The following is a 15,747-nucleotide window of genomic DNA, read 5'->3' as shown; positions in this document are numbered from 1 at the left end:
GCCACAGTTAGTTTTATAACAATTTTTTTAACTGGACATTTTTGCTGACCTCAAATTCTGTACAATGCCCCAAATTTTAACATAATTTGGCTTTCTTGATTATTTCAACAACATATCACATTGCAAATAACCAGTTGTAAGAATTTTGCAAGGTATCCAAGGGAATAAGAGTTAGGAGTTGAATAGTGGACCAAGGAAATAGTAAAAGGATGATTTTTTTAAGATTTTATTTATTTAATAAAAAGATTTTATTTATTTATTTGAGAGAGAGAGTGAGCAAGAGAGAGCATGAACTGGGGGAGGGGCAGAGGGAGAGGGAAAAGCAGGCTCCCCACTGAGCAGGGAATCCAATGCAATGAGGGGCTCCAGGCTTGATCCCAGGACCCCAGATGGAGCCAAAGGCAGATGCTTACCTTAACTGACTGAAACACCCAGGTGCCCTAGTAAAAGGATGATCTCATAAATAAAATTATTTTATGATAATACAAATCAAATCAATGTTTGCTTCTAATGGGGAGTGAAAGCCACAAAGCTAAATTATTTTCACAGTATTTTAAAAATGTTATAAAACTCTCTATACCTTAATGACTAGCTTAACTAAGAGTAACTAACAACAATTGGCTCTCTTAAAAAAAAAAAGCTTTAACATATACCACTGACTTTTATGGGATTATCTCTAATTTGGGAAGTTATCAGTTTTTAGTCTCAGAGTTTTTTTCTTTGCTTTTACATATATTTTTTTAAATCCATAAAGTCAGCAACATCTGATTGAGAAAAAAGGTTAAATCGTCACATCTTGCTAATGTTGTTCATAAACTTAGATTCATTATTTTCTAACATTTCCAATAAAAATACATTTTCTTCCAGATAGAACCTATTTCCATTTATATGTCTATTAAATAAAAAAAGTTATCTTTTTCTAAAGCTAAATGAAGTAGAAAATAAGTAGGTATGGAATCTTTCTAATTTTATTTTTGTGAAGGCAGTCTTAGTAGATTATACAAATTTGTTATTTTTCTTAAGGAGAAAATAGGCTAAATAGTGATCCTATACCCCTACCTCATAAATTACACCCAATTAATTGTTGCTTCTGAATCAGTTACATACATTCACAGAGTGTCACCTATGCACTCAGGCTGAATGCACAATGGAGAGAACATTTGAAGTATGTATGCCCAAAGGATGCTTAGGAGTCTACAGCGTAAGAAGGTAGGGGCTCCTGGGCAGGAGCCTTCTTATAACTTATCATTACAAGTTTGGGAAATTATAACCTGTTCACAGGATGAGAAGAAGTTCTTTATAACCAGAGCATGGGGTGATAACCAAAGACGAATCTAGAAAGGTCAGTTGAAGCCAGGCTATGTAGTGTGGGCCCAATTCTATAAATGAAGGAACCTGGAAAGGAGGAAACTCAGTGTAGATTTCAGTTTTACAAAGACAAGAAATGGAACTACACTGAATAGACCAGAATATCCAAGGGTAACGAAGGGTGACTGTCAACTGTCGAAAACCTCCATGTCTTGAATTCGTTCTGAAAATGAATCTTCCATATCTTTACAAGGCAGGCAGACAGGAAGAGAGAGAGAGAGACAGAAAAAACAGAGAGAGATCTGGCACCAAGACTGGAGGCTGGCAAGCATGTTTTGTGTCTTTCCAATCTTCAGGATTAGGGGAAATAAAAGTTACTTGAAAATCATTTAACTTACAAAGATGTATTTTAAGATGCCCTAAAGAATATTTTAGGTTTGTATCTGAGACCTTCAGTCAAAAATTTTTCAAGGACTTTTCTCCATCTTGTAAATTTGAGAATGGATACAGATGTAATAGAAGTTGTTTGCAATGCAGGACCAGAGAATGATTCTAAGCTAAATAACCTTGCTTCAAGTTTTTCAAAGGCATGTATCTTTTCCTTTAATTTTGTATTATTTTCAAATATTTAAAAAACTGAAACTGCTCTCTCTCTAAACAATAAATGAATACATCTTTAAAAAAAAAAAGGAAGGGGGTACATCTGGGTGGCTCAGTCAGTTGAGCGGTTGAGCATCCAACTCTTGGTTTTGGCCCAGGTCATGATCTCATGGGTCGTGGCGTCAAGCCCTGTGTTGGACTCCATGCTCAGCAGGAAATCTGCTTGAGATTCTCTCCCTCCCTCTCGCTCTGCCCCTCCCCACCACTCGTGCACACACACACACTGTCTCTAAAAAATAAATGAAGAAATCTTTATTAAAAATTTAAAAATAAAAATAAATAAAAACTGCAAAAAGCACACTGTACTTATTTTTCCTTTCCTTTTTTTTTAAAGATTTTATTTATTTATTTGTCAGAGAGAGAGAGAGAGACAGAAAGAGTACAAGCAGGGGGAGTGGCAGGCAGAGGGAGAAGCAGGCTCCCCACTGAGCAGGGAGCCCGATGTGGGACTCGATCCCAGGACCCTGGGATCATGACCTGAGCCAAAGGCAGACACTTAACCGACTGAGCCACCCAGGCGTCCTGCTTATTTTCCTTTCCTCTTAGCCTTGTGAAATTTGTTTATATATTAGTGGAACAATAACTGTTGTAATGCTTTAGCAAAAGTAATATAATGCTGGAGTAATAAAAAAGTAATATAATGCTGGAGTATCATAAATTATAATAAGAACAATGTCCCATGAAAGTTGTCCACTTGATCCTTCAATCCTAACACTGTCACCATAAACCTTGCTATACCCAATTTTTACATGGCCTCTATATTAGTCAGGATAGTCCAGAGAAATAGAACCAATAAGTTATGCACATATATAAAGAGAGAAAGATACTTGTTTTAAGAAATTGGCTAACGTGAAGGGGAAAATGAAACAAGATGAAACCAGAGAGGGAGACAAACCATAAGATACTCTTAATCTCAGGAAACAAACTGAGGGTTGCTGGAGTGGAGGGGGTGGTAAGGATGGGGTGGCTGGGTGATGGGCATTGGGGAGGGTATGTGCTATGGTGAGCGCTGTGAATTGTGTAAGACTGACGAATCACAGACCTGTACCCCTGAAACAAATAATACATTATATGTTAATAAAAAAAAAAAAAAGAAAGAAATTGGCTAATGTAATTATCAGGGCTGGCAAGTTCAAAACCTGCAGGTCAAGCCAGCAGGCTGGAGACCCTGAGAAGAGTTAATGTTGCAGCTCAAATCCAAAGGCAGTTTGGAAACATAATTCTCTCTTCCTGAGAGGACTTCTGGGTTGTTGTTGGGTTTTTTTGTTTGTTTGTTTTTAAATATTTTATTTATTTATTTGACAGAGAGAGACACAGCGAGAGAAGGAGTAGGAGAGGGAGAAGCGGGCTCCCTGCTCGGCGGGGAGCCCGATGCGGGGCTTGATCCCAGGACCCTGAGATCATGACCTGAGCCGAAGGCAGACGCTCAACAGCTGAGCCACCCAGGCGCCCCTGGGTTGTTGTTTTTTTTAACTCTTAAGACCTTCAACTGATTGAATAAGGCCTACCCACATAATGGAGTGTTTCCATGCTTTACTCAAAGTCTAATAACTTAAATAGTAACCTCATCTAAAAAAAATACCTTCATAGTAACATTTAAACTTATGTTTGACTAAATATCTAAGAAGGCTATAGCCTAGCCAAGTTGACACAAAATTGATCATCACAGCCCCCAAGCACTGTCAGAGTTGTATAGAATATAATTAAGTCAAAGATAAGAAACCAAGCTCTTGCTAATGCCAAATTTGAAAATTGATACATGTGTCTTCTCAAAAATAATAGCTGCTGTTTATTATTATTCTCACTATGTACTACACTGTATTATCTGCTTCAATACCTTCTTTCAATTAATTTTCACAGCAAACCTCTAACAAAGTTTTGTTAGTATCCCCATTTTAGAGAAAGTGCAAAATACTTACCTGCCTGAGGCCATAGATCTCAAAGCTGTGGGACAGGGTTTGAGCACAGGTTTTTCTTACTCCACAGTCTATGAGCTTAACCACTCTATGATGCTATTTTTCAATTCCCCACCAGCCCTATCTGGATGAATGGTAAGATGTTGAGGAACCAGAGAAGTTTTCCTAGGGTCAAAAAACAGTGCTAGCTCAAGGCCATTCTCTAGCAGTTTTCACAGAATTAGTATTAGCACACCAGTTTCACACCAAGAAACCTAAATTCACACACACTTTGCTACTCTCCTACTAAGAAAAGACCCTAAATCTCATGTGGTTCTTTTCTCTCTCAGTCAAAGCAAGTAGAATTAGAGTCAGAGGATTTTACTAAAATTTTGCTTCAGTCAATTATGGTTAATTAGTAAGATTTGCTGCTTCTACATGAGGTTATCAGCTTCTAAAGAGCTTAGAGATTAATAGTCATATTAAAATATTTTTTAAATTTTTCCACAAAAAATGGCTCTCTTCCTTGCAGATTGCATGTTGTTACAGCCCAAGCTCAAGTATTAAGCTAATAAGGAACAATTCATTTCTATAAAGCTGGGCAGTTTTCTCTACTTTCTGATGATCTATTATTTTGATTTCAATTTTTAAACATCATTTATCAAATCAAATGCTAGGGAAATCACATTTTGCCTCTACCACTAAATTACCAGAAATGGGAGAGAATTTAATAAAAGTTCTATTGTGCCACCCAGTGGTCAGAATTTAAATCTCATCTCATCCCTTAGAAACTGAAAAAGAGCTTAACAGTAGGAAATCAGGGATCCAGATACCAAAATGAGAATGTGTGCACCACCAGTCTGTCAAGGAAAACACAATGTTTCTCATTATTTGTTGCTCTAGTAAAAATGCAGAACAGATCCCAAACAGGACACCTCACTGGGACCCTGTGACTCATTGTGATTATGTGGCAAGTGAAGCCTGGAAAGGTTTTGACTTTGGTGGTAGGAAAGATGCAGGGTGGGGTGACAAACTATGTGAGTGACAGACTGAGTCAGGAATGGAATGGAAATGATGTAATTATTTTTACTAGTCACTCACGATCCCCCAGAAGTAACATCCTAATCAGATATGCCATCACATATTTTCTCTGAAGGGTTTCAAATCAGAGCATTACAGTGACACTTACTACATTTCATTTTTATTAACTTTATTTTTACCCTGGTGGTATCAGTAATAAGGTATTGTTTCAGATTTTTTTAAAGTATTTTAAACAATGAGCTTATGACCCAGATGAACTCCATTCAACTATACACCTTGAACAGTTACTCTGTCTAAAGCATGAGGCACCCATATAGTCCCTGCTCTCCAGTGCCTCCCAGTAAGACAGGGAAATTCTAAATAATAATATCCTTGGTTGTGTGATGATTATGTGACTCAAAACATATAAAGTGTTTATATCAACATCTTCCACATAGTAAATTCTATTGTTATTATTACCATATTACTAACTGGAAAATAAAACTGATTCAATCACACAGGAGTTTCTACACTGGTAAAATCAGGTTCTTCATGCGGCCCTGCTTGAACCTATTTTCAAGATGGATTAGATTCATCCACAGGGTTGTGACTTCCCACTTTGACTATGATACTGAAGCTCCCAGAAAAATAGAATTATTGTCAGTTCTCAAGGAAAGCTTGATGGAGATGACTTTTACTAGTGTTTGCAAATATTGAGCAAAGGGTTGGGTCCAACATCACTTAGAATTCAATAAGTTATGACATAGTAACTTGCAAATTATTTATCACATTTCACTTTGCTGCTCCCAGTAACTACGAATCAGTAGCATGACTGGCATAGTCAATAGTATGGGCAACAGCATTCAGAATTCTCTGCTCTACACATATCACCCATCACTTGCTTAATAAGAATAGAGTTTAAGATAAAGCATTTCCTTTTATAATAAATAAGGCTTAGTTGAGAAAATCCTTGAAGACTATCGTTTATACTTAAGGGACTCCTAAAGCCACAGTGAATTATAAATTATTGATAATATCTTAAGTTCTGTTTCAAAGAAGTTAAGCAAGAATAAACCTAGAAATGGAGAAATCCTACAGGACTGAGAAGGTAGTCATTCCAAAAATAAGTTTTGCCAGCTTTTCATTTGTGTTCAGAGTTTGGCATTATTAAAAGAACTTTCTAGGTACAGGAATCACCATCTAATATATATGTTATGTTTTGAATTAAATAAAAATAGAGGGGTGCCTGGGTGGGTCAGTCAGTTGAGCTTCCGACTCTTGGTTTCAGCTCAGGTCATGATCTCATGGGTCGTGGAATGGAGCCCCCCACCAGCTCCCCATTGGGGATCTGTGCTCAGTAAGGAGTCTGCTTGGGATTCTCTCTCTCTACTGCTCCCCCAGCTCTCATGCACTCTCTTTCTCTCTAAAATAAATAAATAAATCTATAAAAATAATAATAAAATAAAAATAGAATTTCTCTATTTCTGTTCAAATCTCCAGAATCTTTATTCAAATCTGTAATACACATTTATATAGCACTGAATTTCCCATTGTTGAAAATGGAATAGTATCTAACAACTTCATTTTATGCATCACCCCATATTTACTTAGTGCCCAGCATGCCCCAAACATTGGTGAGACACTGAGGGTACAGAAGTAAATAATACACAGATCTTGCCCTCAGTTGCTCAGAATGTGGATTTAAAAGACAACAACAACAACACACACACTCTGGTGATTCCCTTTCTCTGACATCTATTGTGTGTGTGACCTTAGGGAAGTAGTCAGTAGATTTCCTGAGCTTCCGTTCCCTCATCTAAAAACCAGGAGTGATAATATATTAATTAATGCCAAGCATCACAGGAAGGTTGAAAGAATAAAACAGGTAAACATAAAAAAATAGTAAAATTTAATACAAATGCTATTAACATAATGTTAATGTTGATACTTACACAGGTACTCTCGCTTTATTTTTAAAAAGGACATTTATGAAACGATGACTGTGCTCTGACCTTCTATAAATCACAAAATTTCCTAATGGCCTCTATAAAAGAAATGGAGCTGCATTACAAAGAAAAACACTAGCCTTGGGATGTAATTCTTTTTAATCACACAATAGTGGAACAAAGTGTATCTCAAGAAAATAATCATTTTCAAGGGGTGGGCGGTGGAGATAATTGTTGTCAGACACATAAACTATTCATCATACAAACTTCATTTACTAAGCCTAAGTACAGATGAGAAGGACCTAGTTCTAAATCACAGCTGCCCCAAGACCAATGGCACCTGTCCATAAACCAACTGGGGACAGAATCTCTTAATTGATAAAACTTAAACTGTAAGTTTTTATTACATGCAGCTGCTATGTTCCATTTACATAAATTGATACATATTCTATGCAAATGTGTTAATAAAAATTCATATTTATAACAGTTCAGATGTTTTTCTCTGAGGAAATCCAAGCTATAAGCTAAAAGTTATTCATGTAGGCACTTGCACATTTCTACTGAGGAAAGCAATAATTGTTTGCTTATCTATTTTAGAGCTCATCTCCTAGTTTGGTCTAACACTTTCATGCATTGGGTTTCCTTTATTGATGCTTTCTGCCAGTGAGCTAACCTGAAGGTAGAAGAGAAAAGATGAAATGTGTTCTTCCTCAAAGGGCATTCTGCGCCTACAAACGATCTTGGGATGTGTGTTTTACTTCATTTTCATTAAAATTAATAAAAGTCAAGTCAACATCTCATCAGTTCTTCTCCCCAGTTCCATTCTCCAACCCTCCCCAGAGGGGGCCACTAAGATGATTTCAAGGTATCTTTCCAGTCCTCATTTTTATAATTTTACTTTATATCTATACAGACATCAGTGACTATTTTGTGTAGTGTTTTCATAGCTGGAGTCATAGTGATTATATTCTACATCTTGCTTTTGTGTGCAGTCCCATTTTTTGTCAAGTTCAATCATGTCTATATACAGAGAAAGATCTGATTTATATATTTTAACCACCCTGTGGTATTCCAACCTACAAATATTCAACATTTTTATCTGTCCACAGATTGGCATTATGTTGTTTCCAGTTTTTTCAGTACTGAAAACAATACTGCCACACACATCTCTGTGTATTTATAGAACAAGAATTAAGGTCACAGGAAAACATTTAAAATCATTAATAACTCCTATGAATACAATTTAATACAGTTGGGAATTTTCATCAAAGTTCATTCCAATAAAAGGAATGAAAACTTTATTTTGGCCTACAAATTAGAATTAGGATTGTAAAAATTAATGCCAAAAAAATTGCACAAATGTAAGTGGGTTTTTTAAATCATCTGTTTCTGATTATTTACAGTGTTCTTCTTCTCCATAGATATGAATGATTGAGAGTTAGCTTCATCACAATGATATTCTAAACATGCTTAAGAACTTCCAAGTATATTTCTAATGAATTTTCTCTAAAACATCAAGAACATGAACTTTCTTTAGTGAGGGAGATCCTAAAATTAAAGTTTGTGTTTTTTCTAAGAGTTCTGAATGATCAGAACACCAGTTTCCAAAATGAAATTACTCTGAACCAATTACAACTTTAAGAGAAATCAGGCACTGGAATATTAACCATCAGAAAGAAGGAATACTTACCATTTACATCAACGTGGATGGAACTGGAGGGTATTATGCTGAGCAAAATTAGTCAGTCAGAGAAAGACAGTTATCATATGGTTTCACTCATATGTGGAATATGAGAAACAAGGCAGAGGACCATAGGGGAAGGGAGGGAAAATTGAATGGGAAGTCATCAGAGAGGGAGAAAAACCATGAGAGATTCTCAACTATAGGAAAATAACAGAGAGTTGCTGGAGGGGAGTTGGGTGGGGGGATGGGATAATTGGGTGACAGGCATTAAGGAGGACACGTGATATGATAAACAATGGGTGTTATACACAACTAATAAATTATTGAACACTACATTCTGAAACTAATCATGTACTATAAGTTGGCTAATTGAATTTAAATTAAGAAAAAGAAAAGAAGTCAGGCACATAATGGGGCGCCTGGGTGGCTCAGTCAGTTAAGCATCCCACTCTTGATTTTGTCTAGGGTCATGATCTCAAAGTCATGAGACTGAGCCCCACATTGGGCTCTGCCCTCAGCACAGGAGTCTGCTTGTTCACACCCATGTTCTCTCTCTCTCCCCCTCTCTTTAAAATAAATAAATAAAATCTAAAAAAAGAAAAAGAAATCAGGCCCATTAGCCATATATTTAGAGAATTTTTACTAAAAACAAAATAACCACAATTTTTAGAAAGAAATTAATGTTTGTCATTTGCTTTAGCAAATATGATAACCTATGAGACACAGTAGGAATAAAACAAATATAAATAAAAATTATATACCTTTCACAAAACAAATATATAACAAGGAAAGAAAAGGTAAATTTTCATTTATCTAAAAGGATCTTTCTGGGGTGCCTGGGTGGCTCAGTCGTTGGGCATCTGCCTTTGGCTCAGGTCATGATCCCGGGGTCCTGGGATCGAGCCCCACATCCGGCTCTCTGCTCAGCGGAAAGCCTTCTTCTCCCTCTCCCACTCCCCCTGCTCGTGTTCCCTCTTTCGCTGTGTCTCTCTCTGTTAAATAAATAAAATCTTTAAAAAATAAAAAAAATAAAAGGATCTTTCTGTGTTTTTGCAAATACAAATCATACTCATCTTCAACGGACTCAAATTGTGTTATCCACATGAGCAACTTCTTGGCGCTTCTCCTCTCTCCTGTCCCCACTCCCAGGAAGTAGTAACTGCCCCTCCTCTTAAAAGTTTTATGGATGTTTAACTGGAATGTCTTATGACATGATTCACTTCTACCATCAGTTACAGCTTTTCTGTTTACTTAAAACATCATCCCAACTAGCGTACTCTCTTTCATCTTTCATAGCTCCAAGGGCATGTACAAAGGCTTGCTCGTAGCAGCTTTTCATCAATATTTGTTCGACTGTATTAAGAAGGTATTGCTATTAGCCTTGGCCTTTTTTTTTTCCATCCTGGATAACCAAAAGCTACACTTTCTCACATAAATTTTTTAAAATTCTGACTTCAAGTTCATTTGAATGTTCCCTACCAATGTAGGGAGTCACGTATTCACCCATACGTGAAGATACTTCAATCATAAATTATTAACTTTCCTTATCAGTCAAACAACCCCGAAGTCTAAATTTCAGATGGATCTAGGTCAAGTGTTTGCTACTGAAGTCATTATGGAAACCTGGTGATTGCTGAAAGAATGATTATCCAATCCACAAATTGGGAGCGTGCCTTTTGCATCTCCTCCTCCTTCCTCTGCTCCTGACTATGATTAGTTCTCCACAAAATAATCATTCCTCTAAGGGATGGGCAGGACCAACCACAAAAGGAAAGCAGCTACATGTTAGCTCTGAGAGAAAAAAATTAAAATATTTGGCGAAAGCAAAAGATTCCAAACCACTATGTAGAGTAACATTTTTGAAGCATCTATCAATTTTTTTTAACCTATCATATAGATAAATTATAATTCTTTGGGCACAATACAAATACACACACACATTTTTAACAAATCAAATGTGTCTCTTACACTATTAAAGTGGATACGAATATCATTTACTCAACAGATACTGCTTTTGTATCTATTATGTACAGTTACTCTGCCTTTAAGAAGATAATAAGTTGGTAAAGAAAGACATACAAGCTTGGAAAGTTAAATAATAATATCAAACAATAGTATGTAAGATGTTATAAAAAAGAAAAATATTCAGATTTTTATTTTGATCTAGGTCAGTCTTAATACTAATAATAATTATCACTATTATATTATAATCATTAATAGCTATCATTAACTAAACATTATATTAAATTTTACATGAGTAAAATTTTACCATTATGAAATGTACTCTTTTAACTCGCACTTAACAGATTAGAAAAGGTTCTGTAGTAATAGGTAGTGGAGAGAGGATTAAAACCCAAATCTGTCTGACCAGGATCCAAAGGGTTGCATTCACACTATAGGTTTGTTTGTGTTTTCCTAAATTTTGGGTCAAAACAAGTCCATATCCATCAGCAATTAATATTTTAATGTTAACACAGACAACTTCTATTACTATTTATTTTCATGTCATTTTAAAATTATTTGGAATGTTGTCTTTGTAGCTGTGTCTGTAAGAATTATTTTTCTGTTATTTTTTTCTTTAGGGTTGTGATACACAGATGATTTATGACATGTTGCTAAGATTGAAATCCACTGTTTATTTACCTGGTGACTTCATCTGCAAAAAGGTGAGTGCATGCTATCTTTTGAAAGCACAACTAGTAAGTAAGTACATTTAAGGAGTTCAGATATAGTTCAAGAGCATAGTTTAAACAGAATTTTCAGGGTGAATTCTATAGCATAGAAATAATTATGACACACAGTTTTGTAAAAGAATAATCTACTCTGAGTTCAAAATGGAACAAGACAATATGGATTTCATTACTTACATAAGTGTGGGAAGTCTGAAAAGTTGTTTTGTATAAATGTAAATCATCAATTGTCACACCCCATTAATGCCAAATACTTAAAGTGGAGAAAAAAGTTATAGAAGTGAAAGGTGGTTCTGCCCTTTTTATGTCTTCAGCAAGTTATCAGTTACCTCTATTTTGCTCTCCCAATTAGTGGATAATTAATGCCACATTCTTTCCAATTTTACTGTAATTTTTACGATTATAAAAGTAATACATGCTCATTATTTTTAAAATAGAAAACACATAAAGGCATAAAGACAAAAATTTCACCACCCAGAAATAACCACTACTCATATATTATAACCTATATTTTATACTGATTAGTGACTAGATAAAGCTGGTTTTATAAAATTGACATACTGTATTTATATTTTGTCATGTAACTATATATCATATGAATATTTTATTAACTACTCAGTTATCTTTTACAACCTCATTTTTAAAGCTGCATAATATTATAGTCTATGAATATATTATAAACAACTTTCAAATGTTTGCTATTATAAATAACTCTACAATGAACATTTTTGCACATCTCTGAGTTCTAACTTAAGGGAGGAGAGAAGGAATGCTGACTTTGGGTTTTGTATCTTGGGAGACTAAATCAATAGTGAAGTCAATAATCAGAATAAAAAGTAGAGGAAGATGAGCAGTTTAAAGAAATGAGAAATGATCCAAAACCCTGGGGAGTTCACAAGCAAGTGGTGAGAAGCACTTATATCATTCCAAAGTAATGTGTTAGGTGTTATGGTAAACATAAGCTCAGACTGTTATAGGACACAGAGTAAGGATACTTGTCCCACTGGGGTACTGGCAAGTCTTCCTGGAGAAGATGCTATTCAAGCCAAGTCTTAAAAAGTGAATTTACATGGGGTCACCTGGGTGGCCCAGTTAGTTAAGTGTCCAACTGTTGATCTCAGCTTAGGTCTTGATCTCAGGTTCGTGGGTTCAAGCCTGGCATTGGGCCGGGCATGGAGGCTACTTTAAAAAAAAAAAAAAAGAGCCAAAAAAATGAATTTACATGAACCAAGAAAAAGAAGAAATAGGCATTCCAGACAGAGGAAAGAATTGGCATGAGCTAAGGCAGAAAGAAACTCTCTGCAGAGGAAGTTCAGAAAATTACAGTAAGTCAAAAGTTAGAACATTCTAGTACCATTTATTCAAAAAAGTCAGTATTTTTGAGTGTTATGGCCAGGAACTGTGCTGAGTACTGGGTATGATCAGCACTGCAGGGGTATTCAAGTCACAGTGTACATCAGTATCACCTGAAATTAGAAGTCTGGGCTCCATCCCCAGCAATTCAATGGGTTAGGGTGGAGCTCACATATCAATATTTTTTAAAAGTTCCCAGATGACTCTAAAATGCAGCCAAAGTTGAGATTCACTGGCCTGATGGAAGAGACAAACAATAAACAAATGAAATTAAATAATACATAACTCCGAAATGTGCTAACTTCTATAAAGGAAAAATAGAATTCTCTAGGGAAGCGTGTGGTGGCAATGGCACTTATTTAGATTTGGAGGTTGAGAAAGGGGGAGGTTGTCAGGTTGTCAGCCATGACCTTTACAAAATATAAAGAGAAATATTTCTGTATTAGTAAGGTGGAGAAGACAGCATTTTAGATGAAGACTTGGAGCCAGGAGGTAGGACAAAGCTTGGCATATTTACAGAATGGAAGCAAGTGATCAACTGGGATAATGGTGTAAAACAAAGTCAAAAGTATAAGGTATTTCAAGGCATCTGGGTGGAGATAGCTGGTGCACAGGTAGAAATCAGTCTAGTTTGTGAGAGGATAGAACTAGAGGTAAATCTTGGGAACCACCATATGGAAACCAACTTCATTAGAAGCTCATGAAAGGTAAAAGAAGAGGGCCAAGGCCTGTAACTTTGAAAAATGCCACTATTTATGGAGGAGGTCAAGGAAGAAGAATCAGAGAAGGAGCTATCAGAGGTAAAGGAGGAAAAATGGAGGAGAGATTGTGACATAACAGAAACCAAGAATATGCAATCCTACACAAATTAGTCCAAGGTAAAAATAAGCAGGTTGGTGATATGAAATCATTTTCATTGAAATGGGAAATATAAACCACAGCTCAGTTTAAGGACCCCTTTAGGGCAATGGTACATTTGGAATGACATGGCCTTAATGCACCAAAATGGCCTTTCAATTTGTTCCAATAACAGCAGGGACTGGAAATTGAGATAACTCATAGAAACTTTAACACCCATGCCCCTAAGCAGTGCAAATTTGCTTAACAAAATGTGAAATGCAGAGTAGATACAGCCTTCTCATTTCTAATTCCTTCCTCACATACATCCAGCACTCAATAATAAAAACAGAACAGAGAACACAAGTGAGGGGAGGAAAGGAGTAAGTAGGGGAAAGAGCAGAAATGAGAAAACATGAGACTACCTGCCACATTGCTTTGCTTTTGTTTTTAAGAGAGGAGGATTTAATTCATAGTAGATATAGACAGAGATGAAAAGTTGTTAAATTCAGCTTTGTTTTTGCTTATCATTTCTACAAATCACTGTAGGAAACAGGAAGGAAAAAACTCATATTCTATTGGCATTTGCCTTAATAATTGAAGAAATGTCAGGGCTCGGGATGAAGTTTGCAGACCTGCCTAATCTTCAAGATGACTCCCAAATATACTGAGTGGGTAGCTTGAACCATTTCAAAGAATACTTGGGAATTTTCCCAGAATCAATTGCAAGAATTAATTTGAGTGTCAGAATGCCCCTTCTGAAGAATATATCCTTCTACGTAGGAACCCTGAAAATTTGAAGTGCTCTCTCACTAAGGGTTACTTCACTCTACATGAAGCTCTTGCATTTCTACACTTTCTCCAAATTAGTACATAAACCAACCATAAAAGCTTGGTTTGATCTTATTTTGCACATGCTGTCAGACCTTGTTCTCTGAGGAATGTCTACTTCATTTGAATGCTAATTAAACTTGCAGGAAAGGCTTAAATTAGCCTAGAAATATGCAAGAAATCGTGGAAGTTTTGGTTCGTTGATTATGCCAGATCTCCTTGGAAAATTATTGAAATGATCATTAAAAAATAATTAAAAGTGCTGAACTATATTTAAATGCCCATTATGTACTTCTACCTCCAGTCAGTTGTAATAACTGCCTTTGAAAAATTGTTCCAGTTCCTTGAGAATTACTTCATGCAAAGAATAAGGAATATAGCCCTGTAGTAATCACTACTTCCTGGAGTATCTCTTGGAAAACTAATATTCAGATACTTTTCCTTTTTTTAAATAATTCATAGCTATTTTATTGGTTTTTAAGAGATTGGTGTTGATACTGAATTTATCATTAGATATGATCTATCTCTATATATTCTATAGAGTCAGGTGACATAGGTGCTACTAGTTCTAATGCTACCATCTGCCAACCTTGTAAATTTGCTCGACACTTAACTTTTCAAGCCTCTACTACCAATTTTTAAATATCTTTGACCTCACTGGGATTTTTGCAAGAATTATATGAGTTAAGATCCCTGAAAATGCTTTGCAATTATAAAGTAGCATGTTCTGATGGAACAAATGCAGGTATTAAGATAAGGAGCAATGTAAATATCAGATATTATTATGATTTTTAAAAGTACTATGTAAATGTAAGATGTAGTTGTTAACATTGATATTATGGAAATAACTGTAACAAGATCCATCTGTCTTGGAATTCTACTTTGATCTATGTTTGAGAATAAATACATGCTTAATATTATACACAGTGCAAAATTTATAAATACTTGCATTGCACAGTGCATTCTAGGCTTCCTTTTTTTTTTTTTAAGATTTTATTTATTTATTTGACAGAGAGACACACAGTGAGAGAGGGAACACAAGCAAGGGTAGCGGGAGAGGGAGAAGCAGGCTTCCCACCAAGCAGGGAGCCCGATGTGGGGCTCGATCCCAGATCCCAGGACCCTGGGATCATGACCTGAGCAGAAGGCAGACGCTTAACGACTGAGTCACCCAGGCGCCCCATCTAGTTGCTTCTAATTACTGTCATGGAGCTTTGGCTAGTCAACTGTGCTGATCTGTGCCTTTATTTTTCTTTCTGTAAAATGGAAATAATAGTGCTTACTTTACCTTCCTCATAAAAGTAATGGGAAGATAAAATGAGAAATTCAATGTCACAGATGTTAACTAAGAGGTAGAATCTGAAAACTTTAGGGTGCCTGGGTGGCTCAGTTGGTTAAGCGACTGCCTTCGGCTCAGGTCATGATCCTGGAGTCCCAGGATCGAGTCCCGCATCGGGCTCCCTGCTCAGCAGGGAGTCTGCCTCTCCCTCTGACCTCCTTCCCTCTCATGCTTTCTCTCTACC

General features: G+C 36.1%; 1 protein-coding gene across 1 annotated transcript in view; it reads left to right on the top strand.

The window, feature by feature from the left end:
- CNGB3 (cyclic nucleotide gated channel subunit beta 3) overlaps positions 1 to 15,747 on the top strand; it is a 137,449-nt gene that overhangs the window by 96,418 nt on the left and 25,284 nt on the right. Inside the window, exon 15 of the mRNA XM_035727423.1 lies at positions 11,096 to 11,179. Within this exon, the coding sequence (XP_035583316.1) occupies positions 11,096 to 11,179 (84 nt within the window). The remainder of the gene's footprint in view (positions 1 to 11,095; positions 11,180 to 15,747) is intronic.

Source organism: Zalophus californianus, chromosome 4 (assembly GCF_009762305.2).
Source record: "Zalophus californianus isolate mZalCal1 chromosome 4, mZalCal1.pri.v2, whole genome shotgun sequence".
Lineage (NCBI taxonomy): Eukaryota > Metazoa > Chordata > Mammalia > Carnivora > Otariidae > Zalophus > Zalophus californianus.
Note: the sequence above shows the minus strand (reverse complement) of the source record. Positions and strands in the feature narration are given on the sequence as shown.